General features: G+C 39.3%; 2 protein-coding genes across 6 annotated transcripts in view; one reads left to right on the forward strand and one right to left on the reverse strand.

Moving 5' to 3' along the window:
• Positions 1 to 24,716, reverse strand: part of LOC310904991 (protein unc-13 homolog A-like) — a gene marked incomplete at its 5' end in the record, with an annotated part of 58,692 nt that extends 33,976 nt beyond the window's left edge. For 2 of the 3 annotated variants that reach the window (XM_083850453.1, XM_083850454.1), the window contains 6 exons: positions 5,420 to 5,555; positions 14,371 to 14,518; positions 16,162 to 16,279; positions 19,269 to 19,368; positions 23,195 to 23,224; positions 24,662 to 24,716. In XM_083850453.1, the coding sequence (XP_083706579.1) occupies positions 5,420 to 5,555; positions 14,371 to 14,518; positions 16,162 to 16,279; positions 19,269 to 19,368; positions 23,195 to 23,224; positions 24,662 to 24,716 (587 nt within the window). Of the gene's footprint in view, positions 1 to 4,765; positions 4,862 to 5,419; positions 5,556 to 14,370; positions 14,519 to 16,161; positions 16,280 to 19,268; positions 19,369 to 23,194; positions 23,225 to 24,661 lie in introns of those variants that run through there. The other variant, XM_083850455.1, reaches the window with a different exon arrangement.
• Positions 7,479 to 25,437, forward strand: LOC310904992 (uncharacterized protein). 3 transcript variants are annotated; one of them, XR_014588714.1, is made up of 5 exons: positions 7,479 to 8,393; positions 14,464 to 14,509; positions 18,699 to 18,867; positions 19,428 to 19,568; positions 24,682 to 24,797. XR_014588714.1 is itself a non-coding variant. In XM_083850457.1 (3 exons), coding segments are annotated over exons 1-3 (546 nt in total). In that variant the 5' UTR covers positions 7,479 to 7,895; the 3' UTR covers positions 25,315 to 25,437. The 3 variants fall into 3 exon arrangements, 2 of the variants coding, with proteins under 2 accessions (XP_083706583.1, XP_083706582.1); XM_083850457.1 differs by lacking the exons at positions 18,699 to 18,867; positions 19,428 to 19,568; positions 24,682 to 24,797 and adding an exon at positions 25,313 to 25,437; XM_083850456.1 differs by lacking the exons at positions 19,428 to 19,568; positions 24,682 to 24,797 and having other exon boundaries at positions 7,479 to 8,423; positions 18,699 to 19,257.
• The last annotated feature ends 2,233 nt before the right edge of the window (positions 25,438 to 27,670 follow it).

The following is a 27,670-nucleotide window of genomic DNA, read 5'->3' on the forward strand; positions in this document are numbered from 1 at the left end:
AATACAAAGCCCTATTTCCATAGAGTTCTTCAGAGCATCCCAAGCAGAACTACCAAGAAATTTGTCAGATTAATTCCTTCACAACTCTGCAACAGAATGTATGTCCTTAGAGAAACACAATGTACATAAACTCTATTTTTTCAAATGAGAAATAATTTGGATATTAAAATAATAATTCAATTTAATCAATTTATCATCAATAATAATTTAAAAAATCTACATCAGTAATTTGCAATTGAAATTTGGTGTCTCTGCCAGGACCCTGAATAAACAAATAGACTTTCATATACTAGCCACACCTGGGGCCTCTCCAGGCACTCCTTAAACCCCACAAATCCATTTAAGATCAGAGCTGGGCCTCTACTTCCTGCCTCTGGTTATGCTGCACAAGTGACAACCTCTAGCTCAGATACAGCTCTGCCTGACTATGGACCCATTTATCTACACACTCAGTCTTGTACTGAGTTGTCCTGTCTTAAGCCTGGATCTGCCCTCACTATTTGTTCAATTCCTTATGCCCATTTTGTCAATTTGTCAAGTACAATGTTTTCTCTACACATTGCTCTTTATAATTAATTTTTTTCATTGTTAGTTTTCCATTCAAAATCTTTTAACACATACAGTTATTACCAAATTTAAAGTTAACGTAGTTGTAAAACTTAAGTAGAGGCATCTTACAAAACCCATAATCTCTTAAACTTCAAATTCCCTATCTTTATGGTGCTTAGTATTCTCCAGCTCTAATTTAAACATTGATCATACTTTTTCTACTGTGGATAGCTACTGCAATGTTCTTTATAAAAAGATTTTTTTTTCTTAAGCAGGCTTTTTAAAAGTAGTTTTTGAAAGAACTTTTACTCAAGAGCAATAGTTCTAAGCAACAACAGATCTGAAGGAGAAACATTTGAGAAAAAGCAGGAGAGCGGAGCTGAAGTCTACAAGGGCAACAGAGCAGAAAAAGATCATCAATGAGTGTGTTAACTTGAGTGACAGATGAGAATTAAGCCTGGGGAACAATGGAATGAGCTCTCAGCACTACACTACTATCCAGAAAAGCTTAAGTTTATATCAAATGTAAGCCACTGTTACAACAATTTTCTCTTATTGAAAAGATCTACCTTGCTGTAATAAAATAAATGATGAACGTTCTTTTTCTTTTGGAGTTTTAAATGACTGTTCTATGAAGCTAAATGAAGCTTCACCTAATGCAGAATCCCTTTCTATCCACAATGATTTCTATAACTCAAGCAGAAAGCAGCTACCTAAAGCAGACAAACTGCTCAGAAGAATGCTCTTCAATATATGTAAAGTTCATACCTAGGAGAAGTCAGTGGGAGCTTGAAGTAAACAGCTATCTTACCTTGCCTTTGGAACACAGAAGTATTTCATGATTTAAACTTATCTATAGAAAAAATAAAACAGCTCTAGTAGAACATAAAATCAAAGAACAATTGCAAGTCACGTTTCTTCTCCTATCATCCCATTGATTAAAAGTGAAAAAAAAACATTATTACTCAATACTCAGAAAAGTTATTTGCATCTAGAATAAAAGACTAAAAAAAACTGTTTCTGCCACGGGAAATAGTGTAGAATATTATAAAACAACACTTGCTAAGTAGTCCACAAATCTCATCATGCTAGAAACAATAGAAATGAGAAAAAAATAGTTTTCATAAAAATACCTGTATACCATGCTATCTGTGTGAACTAGAAGATATGACAAACTAATTCTCTCCTCGTATGTACTGCAAAGATTCACATATACCAGCTAAAAATATTTTTTGACTTTACTTCTTTTTCACAGTAAACATGAAAAGAAACAATCATGCATCATGGAAGATCAATTATTGTGGGAAAGGAATTCGCAGGGAGATTTGTGCTGTTTCACACATCCCTGAGTTAGAGATAATGAGGAAAACAGCGGTAGAACCAAAAACTTGAGCAAGGTCGAGATAAAGTAAATTGGCTACAGTGTTAAAGATGAGCTTTGGGCAGTGGCCAATTGCTGGCTGGCTCAAGGCGCGTGTCTGAGGGTCTCTAACCAATTGCATGACAGATTTGGGCGCGTGGACAGCACGTGGGGCTACGGGGAAAGTATATGTAGTGGTGAAAAATGGCAATAAATGGTCTCCTGTTCAAGAGCCATCAGGAGTCCGTGTCTTGCATCCCTTCAAGTTATTCTCAGCTATTCTGTGTTATAACTTTGAGGGAAAAACTGTCAGTGAACAGTAACAGGAGAAAACAAACATACATGAACAGACATTATCAGCTTAAACAGCTATGGGTACATACTGGAAACATGATTTTAGTTTCAGGAATTACTGACGTGTAGCCTAGAGGTGGAAATTTGCACGGTTTATAAGAATTTTCTGCTTGTCTATCATTTTAATTTCCTTTCATGTGGGCCTGTATAATTAAACATATTACTGGACAAGTGATCACTTCAAGTGAATTTAGACCTTAGCAAATGTTTGTTTCTCTTTATATAGAAAAATAGGGAAGATGAATTCTATTTTTAGGAGGCTGTAAAAAGTTTCTTAATCTTTGAAACACCCTGAAAGTTAAAGATTCAATTTATCACATTTAAGTTTTTTTTTTTTTTAATTTTCATCTATTTGAAAAAAAATCTTTATGTTGCTGTTAAAATTAAAATCAAATCTAATGTTTTAAAATGATAATCCTATACATTGGTCTATCATAGTTTTGTATGCAGCAATTCTCCCCTTTATTTCTACTGTGATTAAAAGGCCCCTGCATAGTACTTTTGTTTATCTGGTTAACTGTTGACCACTGCATTAACATTGTCTAACATTTTTAATTGGTATTTTTAAAATCTAGCAAACATTTTAAATAAGATTTTGAGGGTAACATTTTCAAAAGCTGAGTAAATTCTTTTGAAAATGGGACATAAAAGCTTACCTTCTGATGCTTAATATTTTTCTTTAATATACTTTTTAGCACAATTTTGTTTCAAACAGTAGTTTCATAATTTTACAAGACAATTATTCTGAGACTGATCTATTGATAATAATCTATTGATTAATGGATTGGTTTCTATCATGAGTATTTTCCTTTCTATTGAGCCAGTTAAGTGAAGTGTCTCCAGAAAGGCATTTTAAATGGCACTATTAATTTATAGAGGCACTTTAAAAATGCCTATAATTAGATGGAAATGTTTTCAATTTTAAAATTTTATCCTGTAATTTATTGGTAACCCTCTTAAATTAATAATACAAAAGTTCATTTCAATTCAAGAAAATTATCTGGGACAAAAAGACTAAGGAAAGAATTCCATAATCAAGATCATAGAATGGCTTGGGTTGTAAGGGACTTTAAAGATCGTCTGGTTCCAACCCTCCACCAGAGGCAGGGATGCCAACCAAAGGTTGGGCAAGGCCCTATCCAACCTGGCTTTGAACACCTTCCAGGGGTGGGGGCATCCACAACTTCTTTGGGCAACCAGTTCCATCAGGTCACTACTCTTACAGAGAAGAATTTCTTCCTAATGTCTAATCTAAGTCTATAGATGATTTTTTTTTTTTAAGCTTAATCTCAACAGAGATCTGAGCCTCTGAGCAAAGAGAGATGTCAGATCTGACAATATGCTAATGACCGTTCACATGTTTAATAATTCAAGAACTATTTCCCTATACTTTTCTGACAGCTCTCAACCTAAGGAAGCAGTTGTAATTCTCTTCTAATATCCTGCAAGAACTTGAAAGTAAACAAACAGAAATGATCACAAAAACCAAAAATGCTGTAGTACCACATATATAATATATACTGGCTGACTGCATTGATGAGCTTGATCTTTTTGCAAACTCATTTTTTAGTCAGTTTGTGTTGAAGCTATAGGCTCTAGGCCTTTCTTACTATAGGTCATTGAAATTCAAATGAAAAGATCATTTAAGTGTGTACATATTATACCTTCAGAGAATACATAATTATTTAACAATTTTTATCAACTCTTATCTGACAGTGAACAGTGCAAGTTTCTGCATTTTTAATACTACTGAAAAGTTCTCAAAGCTTAGTCACATTGAACTTGATTACTGTTGATGAGGAATATTATATACGACTGCTCTGTCAACTTTGCTGTCCCATTTGACACTCTCAGAAATATTGCTTGTTTTTCCTGTTCGTCAGTTTTAATTTCTTTAATGCCTTGTGCACATTAAGTATCACACAAGCAGTACATTGCTTGTGAATCATAAACTAGAAAATCATGTTAAAGAAAGTCTTACTGCTACTTGCATCATCTAAAGACTCCTGCTACAAGATGGAGTTCTATTTTTCAGAGCTCTTTGAAAAGCTTTCTCTCCCATGCTTCAGTATGCATCTCATTATTTAGATTGTCAATCCACTAACACAAAGCTAGAATAAGGTAGGACTGCCTCCACTCATTCCTGCTCTTCCTTCATGATACAACAAAATATTTGAGCATCTGCCAAGTTAAATGGACCGCAAAGCTGACCTGAATGGAAACTAATCTGACATGCTTCACTTTAATCCACAAAAGTTTTCCAGTCTAGTTAATTCAATGACTACACAAACTGTTATCATGACTCAGGAGGGGGACAACATGGGGAGAACAGTGATTAGCTGAGAGTAGGATGAAAATTAGACTTTTCATCCCTAAACCTATTTAATTCACTAAACAGGCAGAAAAGTAATGAAGTGAACAAGTAGTGTTTCTTATTTTCCCATTCAGAACACTGTTCAAGAGAGACTCTTCCAACAAAACACAGTTCCAGAAGAGATGGAGAACAGGAGATGAGAACATCCTCATGGCTATAAGCAGCAGGGGTTTTAGAAACAAGGATGAATATAAAGAGTGGCTTCCAGTTCTGATGAAATGTTCCTTTTATACAAAAGAAATTTGCTTTACCATATATTTGCTATTAAAGAACATAGAAAAGTCAATGACTAACTTAATTGTCTTTAAAATATTGCCCTTCTAGAATATCACCTTAGCTTCAAAAGCACGAATGTATTAGCTTTCATTTATCTGTATACAAACGTACATAATTTGTTGCAACGGATTCTAAAACTTATTTATTGCTTTCAAATCATTAATTGATTCTATTCTTATTTCATCTTTTTTTTTTTTTCAAATTCCTATATTTCTGATTTACTTCTACATTTTTTTGTAGGCTAAAATCTCATTTTCTGACAATCAATGATTCATCAAGAGTGCACAAATGTTGCCAATTTGTTTGTACAGTATTCTTATTTTTTCTTTCAATGGAATATGATGATTATGTTCTGTCCCACCATGATGGTAGAAGTATGCTTTATAGCTTTATAGTTTTAAAAAGCTTGCAGTCACATACTTGCTTAAAATAATTGTACCAATGAATGTCACTTAAAGGAAAATCAGTAAGTTATGATACATGCTTGATATGACAAATTAAAATACCTTAGTTTGTTTTCTTGCATGCTGAGACCACTTTCCATGGATGACAGTCTATCTTGTGTATCTTTATGTGAATGACTTGTCCCTTGGAGAAGCATCCCTCTGTAGCAGCCTCTGTAATCTAAATCTTTGTGCACATCTGAGGAGCAGAATTAAAAAAAAATATATATATAGTAATTTTTGTCTATTTTGTAGAAAGAGCTTCTAAAAAGTAGTAAATATTTAATCCACAAATATTTTAAGCAATAGGGAAATAATCCTGTTGATTCCATAATATTATAATTAAATCATATGTTCTACATGAAAAGCAGAAGCAGAGTTCCAACACCACTTTGACTGCTGGAACTTTAAGAGGACCAAGCAAGTCCCCTTTGTCACACGTACTTGGAAATGGATCATTTCACAATTGAAAAAATGAACTACTGTTGGATTGGGAAGAAAGCAGATCTCAATTTTCCAGTCCAACTCCCGTTCTTAAAGGTCCATATATTTCTCATGTGTCCATGCACAGTGTTCCAAGATTATGATAATTTTTAGTAAAGACTCAGATTTTACTTAATGCCATTTTTTATTTGCCTAAAACTAGCTTTATTTCAAGTTCTTATCTCTTTGGAAGGGTGTAGTAAATCCCATCTGCAATGAGATATGCAAACTTACTTTCTGCATTTTACTCCATAAATCATCCTAAGAGTTTTTGTGAGAGGAACATTCATGATCTGGCCCTGAACTTGAGGAAATATTCTTCCTTACTGATTAGAAAAAAATCTGTGCCCTTCTCTCTTTTTTTTTTTTCCTGATGTTCTTGTTATGTATTCAGAACTATGTTGGTTTATTTCCTCTCACACTATTTACTCACAGTTTGGTTAGCTGCCAAAAAAAGTAATATTAGTCATAAAAGCTAAAGAAACACTACAGAAAACAGGATATTGTGGTTTTCCAACTGCATAATTTGGAACACCACACATACCTAGACTTGTGCAAAGCACTTGACACTGATCCCCATGCTATCGTTGTCTGTAAATTGGCGAGACATGGATCTGATGGATGGACCACTCGTTGGGTAAGGAATTGGCTGGAAGGTCGCACTCAAGGAAGTGTGGTCAATGGCTCAACGTCCAGCTGGAGATCACTAACAAGTGCTGTTCCTCAGGGTCAGTATAGGGACTGGTGCTGTTTAACATCTTTGTCAGTGACATGGCCAATGAAATTGAGTAAAATTGAATGAAATTGAAAGAAATTTAATTTCAGCAAGTTTGTTGTAGATACCAAGCTGTGTGGTGCACTCAACACACTGGAGGGATAAGATGCCATCCAGAGGGACCTTGACAGGCTTGAGAGGTGGGACTGTGAGAACCTTGTGAGGTTCAACAGGGCCAGGTGCAAGGTCTGCACTGGGCCAGGGCAATCCCAAGCACAAATACAGGTACAAACTAGAAAAATATATTTTTCAGATGGTTTATACTTCTGACTGCAGAACAAGAGTTCTGTTGACTGAAAAGTCACCTAAAGAAGCCTTTTTCACTCATGTCCTATGACTGTTATAATAGTTATCTACTTGTCTTTGTCCAAAAACACAATAGAAACTTAGGGTAGACAGTAAACACTTAACATTTTCTCTCTTTGAGTTATTGAAACAACTATTCTTACATTTTATTTTTTTTAAACTCGTCCCCAAAATACCACAAAGTCTATTGCAGCCTAAGTTGTTCCTATCCTACATTTTGGCCAGATCTATAACCTGCATACATTGGGTCTCAGAATCTAAGGATATACACAGTACACACATATAAGTAATCTAAAAGAAAGATATGATATGTATTATTCAGCTGTGCAAAACTGCTAACGATAGAAACATTGTGATTCTGTGATTCATTAACCTCCTGTTAGAAATGATTTCTCTTAAGTCCCACGGTTAAGGCATCTGTTTGTGAACATATGTTGAATGCTTCAGAGATTGAACCCCTAGGGGGAAACTCCAGGTTTAACTGATTTCAACAGGTCCTTGTTCATGCTTGCATTTCTATTCATAGGGGGAAAAAAAGGTACAAACCACAACCACCTGGTTAAAAGCCAGCTTCTCAACTTAGTTGTGTTGTTGCTAGGCCACTTGCCGAGGCGACCGGCTCCGGGGCAGACGCGTGCTGCAGCGGAGCGCGGGATCGGGACAGGCAGGGCTATTTTTCGGGCATCGAGCCTACGTGAGGGAGCCGACAGGCACCGGCAGCCCTCGTGAGGGAGGCTGACGAGGCGTAGGCGGGGCCAGCAGCGTCAGCGACAGCTCCTCCCCGCGGCCGTTCAAAGGCAGCCCTTAGGGAGCGCGAGCGACCAGGAGCGCGGCGAACAGGGAGTGACGCGGGGGGAGTGACGCGGCAGTTAGCGAGGCAGTGAGCGCGGGCAGGGCGGGCAGGCAGGGCGGAGCGCTCACACCCGCCCATAGGGACAACTCTTCTAACGGCACTCTCCCGTCAGCTGGGCTGCAATGGTCTCCACCAGGCACGGTGCTTTCTCTAGGAAGTCAGTGCACACCCAGACCGACTGCCCGTCCAAACATGCGGCAGTTCAGGTCTCCGGATGCGGGGAGTGTCTGAGCCTCTTGCTGCCATCGGCGGGAGGCAGGGAGACTGCTTGCGTGAGGTGCGAGCAGGTGGATGACCTGGTCCGCATGGTGGCGGAGCTCAAGGAGGAGGTGCAGAGGTTGAGGGATATCAGGGAGTGCGAGCGGGAGATAGACTGGTGGAGCGACTCCCTGCAGGACCGGAGGGAGAGGGACCAGGGTGAGACGCCCCAAAGGGGGGTGGACCCCCTGCCCTGTTGCCATCGGGCAGAGGGAGGGGACCTGCGAGTTGAGGAGGAATGGAGACAGGTCCCTGCTCGACCTCGCAGGAGATGCCCTCCCCTTCCGGCGCCGCCTTCCCAGGTGCCCTTGAACAATAGGTTTGAGGCCCTGGAGCTGGAGAGACCGGCGGGTGAGGATGAGGTAGGAAGCCTACCCGGGAGGATGCCTGAGGTGAGGAAGTTGACTCCACGCCTCAGGACTGCCTCCACCAAGAAAGAAAGAAGGGTGATTGTTGTGGGCGACTCCCTCCTCAGGGGAACGGAGGGCCCTGTTTGTCGGCCTGACCCCACACATAGGGAAGTCTGCTGCCTCCCTGGGGCCAGGGTCAGAGACGTTACCAGGAAGCTTCCAAACCTGGTTCGCCCCTCTGACTATTACCCGCTTTTGATAGTCCAGGCTGGCAGTGATGATGTTGAAAAGAGAAGCCTCAAGGCTATCAAACAGGACTATAGGGGGCTGGGACGATTGGTGGAGGGAGCGGGAGTGCAGGTGGTGTTTTCGTCCATCCCTACGGGGGAAGGGAGAGGCACGGAGAGGACACGGAAAGCTCACGTGGTTAATAGGTGGCTCAGAGGCTGGTGCCAGCACAGAAATTTTGGGTTTTTTCACCATGGGGAGCTTTACTCGGCACCTGGCCTGATGGCCCCAGACGGGTCCCTATCTCCAAGGGGAAAACGGATCCTAGGCCAGGAGCTGGCAGGGCTCATTGAGAGGGCTTTAAACTAGGTAAGAAGGGGGATGGGGCTCAAACAAGGCTTGTTGGAGCTGTGCCAGGGGGAACAATGGCTAGGCCGGGGAAGATGGCAATGGCCCAGCTGAAGTGCATCTACACTAATGCACGCAGCATGGGTAACAACCAGGAGGAGCTGGAAGCCATTGTGCAGCAGGCAGGCTATGACTTGGTTGCCATCACGGAGACGTGGTGGGACCGCTCCCACGACTGGAGTGCTGCAATGCCTGGCTATCGGCTCTTCAGGAGGGACAGGCAGCACAGAGGGGGTGGTGGCGTGGCTCTCTACGTTAGAGAATCTTTTGATGTTGTGGAACTCCAGGCTGGGAATGATAAGGTTGAATCCCCGTGAGTTAGGATCCGCGGGAAGGCCGGCAAGGCTAGCATCCTGGTCGGGGTCTGTTATAGACCGCCAAACCAGAATGAGGAGACAGATGAGGAGTTTTATAGGCAACTGACAGAAGTTGCAAAATCGTCGGCACTTGTCCTCGTGGGGGACTTCAACTTCCCGGACATATCCTGGAAACACAACACGGCACAGAGAAAGCAGTCTAGGAGGTTTCTGGAGAGCGTGGGAGATAGCTTCCTGACGCAGCTGGTCAGTGAACCTACCAGGGGTGGTGCCCCGCTAGACCTTCTCTTCACAAACAGAGAAGGACTGGTGGGAGATGTGGTGGTCGGAAGCTGTCTTGGGCAGAGTGACCACGAAATGGTAGAGTTCTCTATTCTTGGCGAGGCCCGGAAGGGGACCAGTAAAACTGCTGTATTGGACTTCCGGAGGGCTGACTTTGAGCTGCTCAGGACACTGGTTGGCCGAGTCCCTTGGGAGGCGGTTCTGAAGGGCAGAGGAGTCCAGGAAGGCTGGGCGCTCCTCAAGAAGGAAATCGTGATGGCACAGGAGCGGTCCATCCCCACGTGCCCAAAGACGAGCCAGCGTGGAAGAAGACCGGCCTGGCTCAACAGAGAGTTGCGGCTTGTGCTTAGCAGAAAAAAGAGGGTTTATAATCTTTGGAAAAAAGGGCGGGCCACTGAGGAGGACTACAAGGATGTAGCGAGGCTGTGCAGGGACAAAATTAGAAAGGCCAAAGCTCATCTGGAGCTCAACCTGGCTACTGCCGTTAAAGACAACAAAAAATCCTTTTACAAATATATCAACGTGAAACGGAGGACTAAGGAGAATCTCCATCCTTTACTGGATGTGAGGGGAAACCTAGTTACTAAGGATGAGGAAAAGGCTGAGGTGCTTAATGCCGCCTTTGCCTCAGTCTTTAGCGGCAAAACCAGTTGTTCTCTGGATACCCAGTGCCCTGAGCTGGTGGAAGGGGATGGGGAGCAGGATGTGGCCTTCGCTATCCATGAGGAAATGGTTGGCGACCTGCTACGGAGCTTGGATGTGCGCAAGTCGATGGGGCCAGATGGGATGCACCTGAGGGTACTGAAAGAACTGGCGGAGGAGCTGGCCGAGCCGCTTTTCATCATTTATCGGCAGTCCTGGCTATCAGGGGAGGTCCCAGTTGACTGGCGGCTAGCCAATGTGACGCCCATCTATAAGAAGGGCCACAGGGCAGACCCGGGGAACTATAGGCCTGTCAGTTTGACCTCAGTGCCAGGAAAGCTCATGGAGCAGATTATCTTGAGGGTCATCACGCGGCACTTGCAGGGCAAGCTGGCGATCAGGCCCAGTCAGCATGGGTTTATGAAAGGCAGGTCCTGCTTGACGAACGTGATCTTCTATGACAAAGTAACGCGCTTGGTGGATGAGGGAAAGGCTGTGGATGTGGTTTACCTTGACCTCAGTAAGGCTTTTGACACAGTTCCCCACAACATTCGCCTCAAGAAACTGGCTGCTCGGGGCTTGGACTGGCGTACGCTTCGCTGGGTTAGAAACTGGCTGGATAGCCGGGCCCAGAGAGTTGTGGTGAATGGAGTCAAATCTGGTTGGAGGCTGGTCACTAGTGGTGTCCCCCAGGGCTCGGTACTGGGGCTGGTCCTCTTTAATATCTTTATCGATGATCTGGATGAGGGCGTCCAGTGCACCCTCAGTAAGTTTGCAGATGACACCAAGCTAAGTGCGTGTGTCGATCTGCTCGAGGGCAGGAAGGCTCTGCAGGAGGATCTGGATAGGCTGGAGCGATGGGCTGAGGTCAACTGTATGAAGTTCAACAAGGCCAAGTGCTGGGTCCTGCACCTGGGGCGCAACAACCCCAAGCAGAGCTACAGGCTGGGAGATGAGTGGCTGGAAAGCTGCCTGGCAGAGAAGGACCTGGGAGTGTTGGTTGATAGTCGGCTGAATATGAGCCAGCAGTGTGCTCAGGTGGCCAAGAAGGCCAACAGCATCCTGGCCTGCATAAGAAGCAGTGTGGCCAGCAGGTCTAGGGAAGTGATTGTGCCCCTGTACTCGGCTCTGGTGAGGCCGCACCTCCAGTACTGTGTTCAGTTTTGGGCCCCTCGCTACAGGAAGGACATGGACATGCTCGAGCGAGTCCAGAGAAGGGCGACCAAGCTGGTGAGGGGTCTGGAGAACAAGTCTTATGAGGAGCGGCTGAGGGAGCTGGGATTGTTCAGCCTGGAGAAGAGGAGGCTCAGGGGCGACCTTATCGCTCTCTACAGTTACCTTAAAGGAGGCTGTAGAGAGGTGGGGGTTGGTCTATTCTCCCATGTGCCTGGTGACAGGACGAGGGGGAATGGGCAAAAGTTGCGACAGGGGAGTTTTAGGTTGGATGTTAGGAAGTACTTCTTTACCAAAAGGGTTGTTAGGCATTGGAACGGGCTGCCCAGGGAGGTAGTGGAGTCACCATCCCTGGAGGTCTTTAAAAGACATTTAGATGTAGAGCTTAGTGATATGGTTTAGTGGAGTACTTAGTGTTAGGTCGGAGGTTGGACTCGATGATCTTGAGGTCTCTTCCAACCTAGAAATCTGTGATACTGTGATAGGCAAAGAAGTTCAGATGGACAACCCTAAAGTAAGGTAATTAATCAGTGAAACTTGTTTAAATGTGTATAAACAGTAACGAATACATCTTGAAGATCATCTAATTCCACCACCCCTGCTATGGGCAAGAATACCTTCCTTTAGATCAGGTTGCACAAAGCCCCATCCAACCTGTATCCCTTATGTATACATATATCCAAATTTTATTTCTGTGAATTTGATTATAGAATTTTAAATGAGATCCTCATTTTACTTAGTAGTCTTTTAATAGAGCTCAGTTTAGATGGCAGTGGTCAAACGAACACCTTACTGCTACCACAAGTAAGGTTAGCTCATACTTTTAGAAAAAAAGCATCCATGAACAAACTATGCGTTCGTTCTATGCTATATGCATATGTGAACTATGCGTTACAGCACTTCTCCAACACTACATACAATGCTTCAAGTCAGCATGAAGCTATCTTGTCAGAGAAGCATGTAGACCTCTCATTTCAACTGAATTCATTACATTGTTCTGCCAATGACGTATCTGGCATTCTCAAATAGGCAACTATCAGGAAACATGAAGAGAAAATGCAGTCTTTAACTTTCCAACGGAATTTGGGCTAACAAAATATTGTACCGATTCTAACAGTCAAAGGCAGATTCTCTGAAACTGAAAGTCATTCAACAGAATAAGCAATCAAAATGTAATGACTTAGTTAAACTCCACATAGAAGATAAATGTCTTCCTCAATACCTGAGACATAATGCTCTTAAACGCTTCCCTCTGCACAGAGAACTACAGTATAACAGTGACCTCTACAGGATTTCTAGGGCACTCAGTGTCTAGAGTTCCAAGGAATGTCTGTAAAACGTAATTTCTCACAAATTTATTTGTCAAGAGTACAGGGACTTTAAACCTGACACTCCTGCTAGGTAGCACTCTGAAGTCAGTAACAACCTGAATTTACAGCTTGTAAACATGCAATTAGGGCAAGTTTCTTTAACAGACATCCACCAGGTTTCTATGTAGCAAAACTATGTAAAGAGACATTTTAACCATTTTACTGATTCAAAAAACATTCCAAAAAGAATTCATGGTGTATTGAACGTGTCAATAGTACCAAGTTTTCTCCATTTATAATGGCTGTTCTACTTTTACTGTACACATTGTTGTCCTTTTCTGTCATCATCTTTATAAACCACAATTTCTTTGTACTACTGTTCTGGTTTTGTACTTAAAGACTCAGTCTTTTCAAGTTATGTTTACTTTCCATCATGCTTAAAGGAAATAAGATGGTCTCATAAGTGGGAATAATTTAGGACAAAGGCACATATGAATAGCAAGGAAGCAGTTCCTACGTACCAACCTCAGTTTTCAGACAACTGAAAACTGTGTGTGGCTGCTGGAGAGAAAAAAAAAAGAAGAAAAAAAGCACAGAGTGTAAATAAGGCTTAAATTAACTTTTAAAATGCTCTTTTCTTTGCTAAAATAGTACTAGAGTTTTATATATATATATTATATATACACGCACACACACACACACAAGGCCTGTTGGTGACTCAGGAATCCAAAAGAGTTCACAGTTGCACTGTGAAAAGGTATACAATCTATTAGATATATTCTATCGGATAGAGTATCTCTCCTATTAAGAAAGGCTGAGAGAGCTGGGGATGTTAAGCCTGAAGAAGAGAAGTCTCTGGGGAGACCTCATAGCAGCATTTTGATACTTAAAGGGGACTTATTAAAAAAAAAAAAGAGCGCGTGCAACTTTTGCTAAGTCAGATAATGATAGGACAAGAAGGAATGGTTTTAAACTAAAAGAGGGGAGATTTAGATTAAATGTTAGGAAGAAGTTCTTCACTCAGTGGGTGGTGAGGCACTGGAGCAGACTGACCAGAGAAGTTGTGGATGTCCCATCCCCGAAGGTGTTAAGACCATGTTGGACAAGGCCCTAGGCAACCTGATCTAGTGGGTGTCATCCCCGCCCATGGCAGGGGGGTTGGAACTAGATGATCTTTGAGGTCCTTTCCAACCCAAGCCCTTCTATGATTCTGTTAACATGAGTTTAGTCAAACATCCAAGGTAACTTGTTTGCTCTAATCAGCATTAGCTGTATCGGTGTATTCAATTTTAGACCATGTAATTCAAAAATATGAAGTATTTATTATCTAGTAGTCTGAGCTTTAAGGAAGCATATTTCTTTCTGTAGCTCAATCATCTACATATGAATGAACATTAAACAGCAAAATGATTCGTGTGGCTTCTCATGGGAACTAACTCTGATTCATTATTTACATTTCAGTGATTAATAACTAAAAGTCTATAGAAAAAATACCATTTGACATTCTTTCAGGAGCTTAAAGTAGAACAGAATGGTTGGAGAGCTGGTATTTAAAGAAACTTCTTAGTGCATTAATTTCTTGATTATGATATTTATAGATGTTTCCCCACACCCCCATCTTTAACTCACCAAATGGTAATGCAAAGTAGACATCCAGTAAGATCTCATGTGAAGTTGGTGTTCTTGTGCCTTGAATCTCACTTCCATTTTTTATTATTTCAGAATGCAATGTCCACCAGGCACCTGGACCTTCCTGGAAAAATATTCTGTAAGATACCTGCATAGGATTTATAGCATTATCCACTTTTTCCCAAATCAAGTTTCCCTTAATTCAATGGGAGTCTATAACACCAAAAATCTTAGAATCCATTCCAGACAGCATAGACAAATCCATATTAAGATGATCAGATAATTATGATACAAGAAATATAAATATTGAAAGCTACCCTTATGAACAGAGACCTTCAGTTCCCCTTTGAACTGGTGTCAAACAAGTACATTCTAGCAAGGCTGAATGATCAATAACATGCTAATAACCAAACCAAAAAAGAGTGGAGCTGAAGCAACTCTCCCTTATATTCTTATAGCCCATAGCAGAACTGCAGAGTTGAGATGAACAGGATACATAACTAAGAAAGTTCATCGGTAACCTAATTATAAATAGAGGCTCAGAGAGTCTGAAGAAATTAAGACTTTTACAACCTTGTTTAGAGTTTCTATGTTAACTACTAAGCCACAACTACCACATCAGGAAGTCATAACACAACAGCTAGGGTAGCAGAGCAAAACAACTGAACTTGGGGCCTCAGTGGTTCTTGGCAGCTGTGAAACAGAGAAACTTCTAATTTAAACAGGAGTTACTTGCTCTATACCTCTATACCCATCCTCTCAAGAATCAGAATATCATTTCAACGTATATATGAATTAGTTCCTACAAAGAAATGTCTATGGAGACTAAAGGGATATGCTATAAGGAAGAGATTTTCTGATTTTCTCTCCATTTACTCCATTATCCAATTTACTTCATCAATTGCATTTAAAAAAAAAAAATAAAGAGGGGCAGATAGAATACAAGGCAAACATTTTTATTTGAAAAGAAAAGGTGAAGTGGAACTCTCAAATGATAGGCTAAATCAATCTTCCTAAATTCAGAGGTTTTTAATTTTTTTTATATAGACCCCATGAACTATGTGGATGAAAACAGATGGGTGTGAGAATTGTTGAGTATTAGAATAAGGCATCTCTTCTTTTTCACACTTCAGACTGTTTCACAGTTCTTGCAAATTCCTTCAGTATTTCCAGTCCTGAAAATCCTTTTTCTTGATTTTCTAGCCTGAGAGCAAGCACGCTTACCCTGGTGGCTAGCTGCGACTATGTTGGATATTTAATAACTCTTGGGATCTACCCGTTTTCTCCACTCATCTTTCTGTGTTCTCATTGTACTATTTCTTTCCTCATTACCACAGAGAAAATTTGTGTTTTCCTCTTTGACACAGCAGCCAATTCCCTTGAGACAGAACAGATTTTTTTTTTTTCTCCCATGTTACAATAGAGATTTACCCAAGGTCACACTATGAAGAGCCAAGGCCAAGAACCACAATTTGAAATTCCCTGGCTCAAAACCCATAAACTGAACCATCTCTGCCTCTCTAATAATTAGAGTACAAATGAACTCTAACCTACTTACTGAATTATACCTGACTCAGTGTGTGAGCCAGTTCTCCAGGGTATACATGGCTAATTGACGTCAGTTGTCGCTGAGTCACATGTGCACTATGCCTCAGTATTACACACTGAAGCAACTGAGATTATAAATTTATATCAATTATAAGTGTCATTACACTAGTCTGGGAGACTAAAAATGAGAAATTCATTAAGTTTTACTCATTTGCTTTATATTTCCACAGAAGGTCAACTTACATCTGTTGCATGCTCCACAGCTGCAAGGGGAATCCATAAAATTCCTAAAATGCTGTCCCAGAGCAAGCCTTTCTTCCACAGCTCTATAGTGAAGCCCTTTTCATCAGCACTGATTTCACTAAAAACAATGAATACACAAATCATTAAACTGAAAATGCAGGCTCTTCTACTCCATCATAATACTGAGTTAGTGATTTACAGTACATACAGAGGGGTTTTATTTTCAGTATACTCATAAAATGCAAAATAGAGTCATGATGTAGACATTAGACTGGACATTGTTCAAAACTGCTTTTTACAAACTGATGAGGACAATTCTGCTGGAAATATGTGGCACAATTGCCAGTCATCAGTAGCCTTATTCTGCTACATGATTTGGAACTACTGGATATAACCCAAAAATAATACAGGACCAGGAAGTGCATTTAGCTCAGGTTCTTCTGAGCAGCTTCTGCATACAAGTTTTCCAGTAGCCTCCACAGGACACTAGTCTCCTCAAGACAGCCCTAAAGAATCTGCATTCTCAAGATCCACCAAAACTAACATACGTACAGGAGTAAAATAAAATAGCTGATCTTTGGTAGGTGAGTTCTTCAGTGAAAGTAGGATTCAGAATCATTTTTAACATAAAACTCATAGGAATATTTTTAATGAAATTAAGGGTTGACAATGTTGACCATGATGTTGCACACACTGTCAATCCATATGGACCATCAGCTTCAGCTAAGAGTAATTTACAATGGTATGGGAAAAAATTACATCTTCCCTCATAACAGCAAACAAAGCCAAAAACAACCCAAAGAGAAGGAACAGAAACAATCTCCTACAGGGAAGTAAGTCAGTTCCTAATATCCTGTTTTCATGGTAAAGAAGACAAGGATAAAAGATGTTTGGAGCTTATTCCCATCATCAGAATTGACAAGTTGCACTGTAGAACAGCGCAATGTGCAACAAATACGGTGGGAAAACTGCTCTATACTATACTATACGCTTGTACTATAACAGGCAGAAATGGAGAATCCTTAAAAAATAGACAACAGCATGACTTTATAGTACAAAATCCATATAAGTGTATTTTTATAGTACCTTTTAAACGTCTGTCAGGTTATAAGTTTAAGCAGTGGATAGAGCTACAGCAGGCATGTAAATTATTTTCTCCAACTTCTAATTAGATTTAGTTATGTCAGTGCATGCTGGAAATTGGTTTATGGTTATATTAGTAATAAACTGCAAACTTAAAAATAATCCTAATAAAGAGCTCATTCTCACTGATGTCATGGAACACTCATTTACGTACATTATGAATAAAAGCAAAGCAAATATAAAACAAACAAAAAAACATGTTTTAACACATTTTTTAGGAAAATTTAAAGGACATGTTACACTTCCATTTTAAGTTATTTTTAATTGCCTCCTTCACCAAAGGTGATGGATAGGGTAATTGCTGAAATTTACCTGTTGATCTTCCTGATACGCTATTACCTTGCCACTCAATACTCTCCCAGTGTTTTATAAAACTTTTATGTCCAGATTAATAAAGTGCCAAAAAAATCATCTTGACACAACGTTGGTGTATGTTAGAAAATGACAATCATTTTCAACAAGCTACAGTTGCAGTATAACTTTATAAAGGCTAGATATTCATATTGATATTAATTTTTCTCATTATTTGCAAAGACAGATAAACTACTCCAGTTTGGATAATTTAAGATGTAGCTCTGAACAGTCTGCTAGAAAAAACCTGATGACTGTGAAGCAGAGGAGGAATTAGCCCCAGATTAAGATTAGTTTTACATGGTTGGAAGCCAGCCTTTTTGAATACCTCTTTGATATTCCATTACTCTAGCCATAAAATGTCATGCAAAGAAGGTGTAAATATTGGCTTAATGTAAATAAAAACTGGTCCGTCTTAGTCTTCAATTAAAGCAAGCTGATATTCTGTAACAGTTCTCAGTTGCACAACAACAGAAAGAAATCAGTTGCATGACATCAGGAAAAACTCCAAATTTAATAACTTCAGCATAAAATTCCGATGAATCTAAGGACATCAAGTGAGACTAAAAGCACTATGAAATAACATTGATTTACATGAAATATATGTGAAGTAGAAGAAAAAAAAGGATGGAGATTTTAGCAATGTCACCCTTAATATAGAGTAAAATTAAAATTTATTGGCTTATTCCAAATAATGTTACATGTAGAGCCTGTCAAAAGATACTTATAGTTTGTAAGAATCAGTAAATAGAGTAGAAATGTTCAAAATATTCTTTGACAAAACACAAAAACATTTGGATAAAAATGTGAGAACAACGTCAAAGAAAAAAGCCAAATAGTGTTTAAATTTGTAAAAACATTTCAACCAACTCTACCCTATCAGTTTCCACAAAAGAGCATGTGGTGACAAAGATTTATGCAGGGAGAAAGGAGGAAATCAAAAGCATGGGAGAATGGACAGAAAAATAGTAGAGGTTGCATATTTATTGTTCTTAAATACTGAGATAGTGGGGTAGCCTCATTAACTGCTTTGAAATTTTCAGTTAAAAGTAGGTTTCATCAGAATATCAGTCAGCGTGTACATGCTTGGACATTCTTGGGCAGTGAGGTTCTAGAGGCTATATAAGGTTTTGGAGAAACGAGAACAAAAAAGAATAACAAGATGGAGACAAGAAGACAAAGATACGCAGACAGAAATGAAAAATGATACAGGTCAGTAAAGAAACTACCTAGATATGCTGTTAAATAGATTAAATGGAAAGAACATATGAATCACAGAAGGAAATTTGAGAAAAATAGAAATCAAGTTACATGAGAATCAATTTGAGATGTCTTTCCTCTTATTCCTGTATTCTTAAAATATCACACAGAATTAAAGAACCTAGAGACAAATATTTTCTTTCCCTTGTTGGCTGCTGGCCTTGATCTGTGATGTGGCTGAATAACTTGGTTCTGTTCCTTATAACTTGCCTGGCACCTTCTCTGAGCTGGGTAATTTTTCCTTTGCTTTTGCTGATTGTATGTTTTCTCAGATATTATGAACTGTTCTAAACTATCCTATCCAAATACAGCAAAGATGCAACACAAATTGATATGAATCTGCTGTTACTTACAACATGAAGTCCTGTTCCCAGGAAGGTTCGCTTCCTCTTCTGTCTATTGTAGTGCTTTTCAAATTATGGACTTTCAAAACAACATAGGTATTGAATGCATCTGAAAAAGTAGTAACGAGAACATTTAGTTACAGTCCTATTTATTTATTTTTCTTCTAGAAGTCATTCAACTCCAAGGTTATAGAGGTTTAACTCTTACCCATTGAACACATTCAAAGATGCCTCTCAAATATGTGGATTTGAACAAGGAAATCCTTATTAATTATGAGATTATAACAGGAAAATCCCTGTACATTACAGGTAGGAGAGAACATAATCCTACATGTGAACAAGTATTTTAGGGGATCAGCTTCCAGATATGGCTTCTCTGATTATTTATCAATTTCTCTGTTAGATTTTACATGAAACCAGCATGCATATCCTCTCTGCAAATTTTCTTTGGCTTTCAGGTGATACGATAATGGGGAATAGCTATTTAACCTTTGTGCAATTAATGTGAGACCACAAACTTGTAGCAACGCAATTCCATCACATCTTTTGTGTGTGAATCTAGTTTTGTCTGTAGTTGCAACTACAAACTGGTCTTCAAGTGCTGTCCCCAACTGAACTCACTCTTGTAAATATTATTGCAAATGCACTGAATTAATAATCTTAAAATAGGACCTAAACAGCAGAAAGAATAGAACTGAAAATTTTTCAAACTGCTTGAAAATATCACTGAAAAAAGCACAAGAACTACTCTACCTTTTAGGGCCTATTTTAGTTTAACCCCAATAGGCAGCTAGGCACAACACAGCTGCACTCATGCCCCACAGTGTGATGTGGACGAAGAACAGAAAGGTAAGTGAGAAAACTCATGGACTTGAGATAAAGACAGCTATGGGTCAAGCAAAAGCTTTGCAAACAAGCAAAGCAAAACAAGGAATTTGTTCACTACTTTCTATCTGTAGGCTGATGTTCAGTCACTTCTAGGTAAGCAAGACTTATGGATAACAGTTTCTTGGGAAGACAAATGCTATTACTGAATGTCCAGCCCCTTCCTCCTTCTTTACCCCAGCTTTTATTGCTGAGCTGGATATATGTTATAGAACATCCCTTTGGTCATTTTGGGTCAGCTGTGTTGGTTGTGTCCCTCTCCAGTTCTTGTGCACCACCAGCCTCCTTGCTGTCAGGGCAGCAGGAGAAGCAGAAAATTCCAAGTCTGTGTAAGCACTGTTCTGCAATGACGGAAATATAGCTGTGTTATCACCACTATTTCCATCAAAAATCCAAGACAGAATCAGACAAGCCTCTGCAAAGAAAATTAACTCTATCCCAGCCAAAATCATGACAGGGCCTTACACAGGAATCTAGTGCAGAAAAGGGCGTATTATGTTGTCTTGACACAGCCATCCAGAAAAGCTTTTCAGCCTGTATTAACATCCAGCATTCTACATAAGGATCAACACTGGCATATGGGTTTTTTTTATTATTATTTTTTTTTAGAACTATTGTCAAAGATGTGCCCAAGAAACAAGCCATTATTTGAGCTGTCTATATTAACACAGATTAATCAACCACTCTAAGTAGAGGGGAAGCTGTTTGTCTACAACAGCCTCTTGAATATGCTGTATCAAATTACACAGCAACTACCAAAAAGCATGAAAGAGAAGTTACCTCTGTACATCCTCTATGTACATCTTATCAACCAGGAAAAATGATAATGTTTGACAAAAGGACTAAAAGATGTTACATAACAAGAACTTTTTTTTTTTTAAATAAAAACAGTGACCAATGGTATTTTCTATAAGACACCAATCACCTCAAATACATCTTTGTTCTTACTTTGAACAAAATATTGACTAAGTCGATATAGATTTAGAAGTCTGTTGGCTTATTTTTGAAAAATGGTGTAAATGTGTGATTCACAGTGTCCTAGTAATCTTCCTGTTTACTTGAGTCAAAAGGTGAAATTTTGTGTTTTATAGTTAGAAAAAAAAATCATTTCTGGTTTGGAGACTAGCAGCTTAAGTTGTGAGAAATTTTCAAAACAGATTTCCATTATAATCACTTGTCTGAAAAATAGCAACCTAAAGGGTTTAATTCCAACCATTTGGAGCACCTGCATCTATTTCTAAATGTAAATCAAAAACACAACAACCTCACCCAAAGTTAAAACTCACTACTTTAAAGGAAAACAAATGATAAGATAGAACAATTAATTAAATTACTACTGAAAACAGTAGTAAATCCTGATTACTTTCCATCTTTCCCCAGGTCCATTTCTAGAATAAGAACTAAAAAATTTTCAGTCTGTCTGCATTATCATTGTTTTCTCTTGCCTGGAACTTTGTAATATGCCTTTTAAAACTGCTGTTTCACTAGGAGTTCCTTGGCCTTTTTAGCTTTTCCCTGTATCTAGATGTTACCCTCCAGCACTTTACTATTAATTAACCTTCTTCTTCAGATTTTTTGAGTTATATCAAGTAACAAAATGTAAAAGCTATCTTCCACACAAGCAGATATGTAACCTCCTGAAAGAGTAACTGTCAAAAGTGAATGTTACTCAGCTACTCTGGTAGTGGAAAGGAGATGTAGATTTTGTAAAAGGAAAAAAAAAAAGTTTTGTGTCCACAGAGCCATTACTGCAACTCCCAACTTTTTGGCTGTCAAAAATGGGGCCGTCTGGTGCAATGCTGTGCAGGAAAAGGAAGAGCAGGTTGTGCCTTTGCTCATATTTTTAGCTTTCAATGCAAAACATAGCACAGCAGCTTTATGGCAGTTTACACAGAGGAACAAATCAGGAGAATCTTAGAGTTTTGAGAAACATGGGGCTATGTCAACACCATACTCAGTCACCATCTGCATAAATTTCTACACCCCAAAAAAGAGCAATTATCAGAGAATACACCATTCACACTATTTAACAAGTGTTCTACAGAATAAGGTAATTTAAAAGTTACTTAACTTGTATCAAATAATTCAGTCTGACAATCATCTTTTGTAAATTGTCACCTTTGAGCACATATAAAATAAAAGATTTGCTGAACACCACAGAACAGTTTGATTGTGTGAGGATATTAATGAGGTTTTTTCCGTCTGTACTTGATACACATACTTCAGAGCGTACTGTGAAGAACAGCTACTTCAGAGTTGAAAAATAAGGTTCTCAGAAAGCAGCTTAACCTGTGCTACTTCAGGTTATCTTTCTTTAATCCAGTTAACTTTGAACAACTTGCAGGTGTCACTTAAACCTAATAACCAGACAACTACTGGCAAATTGTTGCACTGATTAGGTTCTAGTTCTCAGGAGAAGCTGGTATAATGATTTACGAAGATCTTGAAGAATCTAAAAAAATCTAGTTTACCTATATGTGAGAAATCTCTGGCTAAGTTTGGATATATATATATATGTCCAAATATATATATATATATATATATTTCCTATTCCTTGCCTAAATCTTGGTCCTAGAGGCAGATTTATAACATCCTGTGCAGCTTGATTTTGCTCATGTTTATTGACTAGGGCCTGTACTTGACCTACATAACTGCTCATCAGTTAGGTATGTCCTCCTACCTGCTTTTTCCTCGCTGGGAAAATTCAGATACTCCTCCACCTGGTGAACCTAAAACACTGCACTCTTTGTAATAAAAGTTTCTCTTGACCCATGACATATTTAGGTAAAGTTATGTAAAATTGCTTTTTATTGGAAATATCTTTAACACTTGTTTGAGAGACAATAACAATTAGCAACTGAAAATAACAGACTAAGAGTCTAATCTTTTTTGTTAATTTGATCTTTAGAACACTTCCTCATTTGTTTGGTGAGGAACTCTTGATGACATGTATATTAGTCATCCCAGGTTTAAATGATTTGTTATGATACACATATGCATTTTCAAGGAAAATAAAGTAAAGCAGACATTAAAACGGAAATCAGACTTACCAGCTGCTTTATCCAGCCTTCCTTTTTTCACTATAAAAAAAGGAAATAATTGTATTCATATCATACATTGACAACGTTTACCAAAAATTTATTAAAAATCTAAGGGATTTCAGTGGTTTAAAAAAATGAAACCAAAAATGAAAGCATCACTCTTACAAATGTAAAGACCATTGTGATAATATCATTTCTTAGAATAAATTGGGAAAAAATGTAGAAAGTTTTTACAGCTTACAGAAACTTAGTAAAAACCTGGATACAATACAAAGCACAGAACAGAAACAAGGTAACTAGGGAGGATCACATATTAGCCATCACTTCATAATGCTAGTTCAAAATTCTTCTCAACAACAGAAGTCACAGAAGGCTCAGACTTCACATAATCTAATGTCTAGCATTCTATATTTTCTTTCTTTTTTCTTTTTTTCCTTTTTTAAAAAATATATATATTTTATTTACTCTACCTATTAGAAAAGACATGCTGTAGTAAACACCTTACCAAGTTAACATTTCAAATCCTGACTATTTACAGGTTTTGAATTCCACTCTGTGGTGTGACTTCCATTGTGGAAGAATACCCTGAAGCCAATAGGATTGTGATTCATATAGATTTTCCTAAGTATGATAACCTGGTCATTATCTTAGATGGCATATGACCATTAAACGTCATTAAATTTAAACTTCTAAACAAGATAATCTTTAATTTTTCCTGGCATATCACTGCATGTAAGACAGTTCAGTTCAATTTGAATGAAACAATGCAGCCCAACAAAAATTAAACCTGCTTTAAGAGTATATTTATGCAAATTATGTATTTCACTGCTATACTTATAACCTAGCAAATGGCAATAAATAAGAAAAACAGCAAAACTTCAAGTCCATAGCTTTACATGGCAAAGGTTCCTATAGCTTATCATTGTTTTCTGACTCCCTCCCCACGTGCCTGTCGTCTACCCTCCTTTTCTTTATTCTTGCTTTCACTTGTCCCTAAACATTCCTCAGTATTCTGTAGAGTTGCATTACATTAGGAGAATGTCTATCTGACAACTTGAGTAATTCCACTGTGTTTTACATTCTGAGAAAGCTTTAGTTTTCAAGGCAAATAGGGAGACACCATCAAACTGTTGCTGAACCACAGGCAGACTGTGGCTCCAAATACTGCCACAGCTCAACTGCACTGCAAGAGTGCAGAATTTATACACTGTTCTTGCTAGACTTCCACTGAAGGAAGCACTACAAGAAATACTCCCACTCACTTAAATCACCAATACACATTTGCAGTCTACGAAGGTGCTTCTAATAGTCACCTACTAAATGTCACATTATTGAAGGAGCCTGTATAAGAAAAACCTACCTTTTATAAAGAGAAGTTCCATTCCAGTAGAAAGATTATGTTAAAGGAATTTTTTTTTTTTCTTTACATAAGGAAAAGAGAAAGTTTGGCTTAGTGGAGATTAAATCACACTCTACCTCTTGTTCCTTCCCTGCAGGCATGTGTTTCACTTTTCCTACATACTCCTCCCATGTTTTACATGGAGGAAAGCCAGCCAATTAAAGGGCCAATTACAAAGAAAGACCAATGACAAATTTTCTGCTTCAATAAACACCCAGAGATGGAAAAAGAAAGGAGAAATATTACAATTATTTCCCCACCCTCATTTCCTCAACTTCTATCTGCTGTATGCAGCTGTCTCTAGTCTAAATAACATTCCCAAATGTTTTCTTCATCTGGCAATAACAACCACCGCAGCTATTTTATTAGCAACATACTTTGTTATTTCTTAAACTTTCATTTTAATATTTTCAAAACACTGGAAGTGGAATACAGAAGTTTTGATCTTTTACACATGGGAACATTTGTTGCTGCTCATATTAACACTAACTTTTGGACCATGTATATTCAATCGAATAATCGCGATTGTAAAAAAACGATTAGAGGCAGCTCACCTTATGCTTGTGCGTGCGAAATATGAATCTCTTGAACAGGAGGAGGATGACGCAGAAACTTTAATATTGAGCAAACAAGTGCTTCAAAAATTCATCAATGAACAAAATATGTTAGAAAAAGAAAAAGGAGGGATTGTGATAAACTAGCGGGTGTTTGTTCATTGTCTTTAAAAGGAATTCAGAGAATCTGCTGAGAAGATAAGGTTTTGCAATTTACGACCTTGTTAAGGGGGAAGACTAAGCAAGTAGATAGTGGGGAGGGGGTGTTGGATAAACATCCTTGGTAAAACAAAGACTCTGTGAAATACTGTTTGCCTTCACTACCCTCCCCCTTGAACATGAGCACAACGCATGATCATTGAAAGAAAAAACAACGACCCCCAACAACGAACTGCGCAGCTTCAGAAGGTTCAACAAGTCTTGGATGCTGTAAAACGGCGACACTGAAAAGGGAAAGTTGCGTGCTGTGGTGGAGCGGAGACTCCCCAGCCGCCCAGCGCTGTTTTGCTTGTACCTGCTTACTTAATTAATAAATTATCTTCGATAGACCAGGAAATTGCGTGGTCTCGCTTATAACAAATTTGGTATATAGCTGGGAGTATTGGTTGATAGTCAACTGAATATGAGCCAGCAGTGTGCTCAGGTGGCCAAGAAGGCCAACAGCATCCTGGCTTGCATAAGAAACAGTGTGGCCAGCAGGGCTAGGGAGGTGATTGTCCCCCTGTACTCGGCTCTGGTGAGGCCGCACCTCGAGTACTGTGTTCAGTTTTGGGTCCCTCACTACAAGAAGGACATGGCAGTGCTCGAGCGAGTCCAGAGAAGGGCAACGAAGCTGGTGAGGGGTCTGGAGAACAAGTCTTACGAGGAGCGGCTGAGGGAGCTGGGCTTGTTCAGCCTGGAGAAGAGGAGGCTCAGGGGCGACCTTATTGCTCTCTACAGGTACCTTAAATGAGGCTGTAGCGAGGTGGGGGTTGGTCTGTTCTCCCACGTGCCTGGTGACAGGACGAGGGGGGAACGGGCTAAAGTTGTGCCAGGGGAGGTTTAAGTTGGATATTAGGAAGAGCCTCTTTACTGAAAGGGTTGTTAGGCATTGGAATAGGCTGCCCAGGGAAGTGGTTGAGTCACCATCCCTGGAGGTCTTTAAAAGACGTTTAGATTTAGAGCTTAGTGATATGGTTTAGTGGGGGACTTGTTAGTGTTAGGTCAGAGGTTGCACTAGGTGATCTTGGAGGTCTCTTCCAACCTAGATGACTCTGTGATACTCTTGCAATGTTAAAATATTTTGCAACAATACTCAAAACACTGAAATCACTAAGAACTGTGACATTTATGACTGCTTGTTCAGATTAGTTGGGTTATGTGTTTTTTTTTTTTTTGTGTGTGTGTATAATATCTATTTCCCACAGACAAGCAACATCTTAAAGTTTTCAGTCTCCATCATATTAAAATTAAGCTTTTGATCTTAGATCTTAAATTCAGAAAGGAGGAGTGTCCTCAGAACAGAGAAGGGGGGCATAGACCTTTTGAGTTCAGTTTCTGCTGAGATGCTGTCTGCATTTCAATTAAAGGTGAGGACAGTTCAAAGAGGTTAATACTGAGAATGTTTAATATGGAAAAGAGAAAAAAGCAGGTTGGGGCCGGGGGGAGAGGAAGGTAGAATTTATCAGTATTTTTAAATATCTGATGGGAGGTGTAAACCAGACTGACTCTTCTCTTTATTGCCTAATAACAGGACAAGAGACTGTAGCCACAAATTGGAATTTGGTATATCATATAAACATTAAAAAAATAATAAAAATTATGAGAGCAGTTTAACACTGAAATATAGGCTGGCCAGAAAGAATGTAGAGTTTCCACCTTTAGAGATACTCAAAACCTGTGTACAATCCCCGATACTGTTGGAGAAGGAATGTTAGAGTAAGCTCTTTCACGAGCTGTCTTCCAACCTCCGCAATTCTCTGATACAGTGGCCTAAACTGTGTTTAGTATGAAAAAATTCAGTGCAGAATTTTATGGAATCTGTGATCACACCGCAGCATGTGCATAGTCTTTTTGGGAGTGTGGGGGTGTGTACCACAGAAGTGTCAAGTATTTGTTTTAGGATCGTGCAACTATGTGATAACGTAAAGTTAATTACTTTTCAATTTTGCATTTTAGAATAATATGCTTGCACTTCTCTTCTGAATTCTATTTATTCTGAAGCAGTCTCCCAGAGCTAGATTCCCACCTTATGCAAACAATGGAGTTTCACTGAATTTAACAGAGCTAGTCTAGTGTTAACTGGCTGAAAATCTAATCCTGAGCTTGTATTTGGGTCAAAATTTAGAAATGTTTACTCAGAACAGAGGTGTGATCACTGTTCCCAAGGTTCAGTACAGAGTCTACAATAAGTCTTCACACAAGTCAAAGTCATACAATGTCATCTTTGTATCCTTCTGAATCTGTGCAAACTCGCCTCCTCTTCCGTTCACTCAGTTTCTTAGCTATCACAGCCATTGGTGTGGCATACTGTGACTCCTATTCTCAGCTGTG

The sequence above is a fragment of the Anser anser genome, assembly GCF_964211835.1.
Source record: "Anser anser genome assembly, chromosome: 10".
NCBI lineage: Eukaryota > Metazoa > Chordata > Aves > Anseriformes > Anatidae > Anser > Anser anser.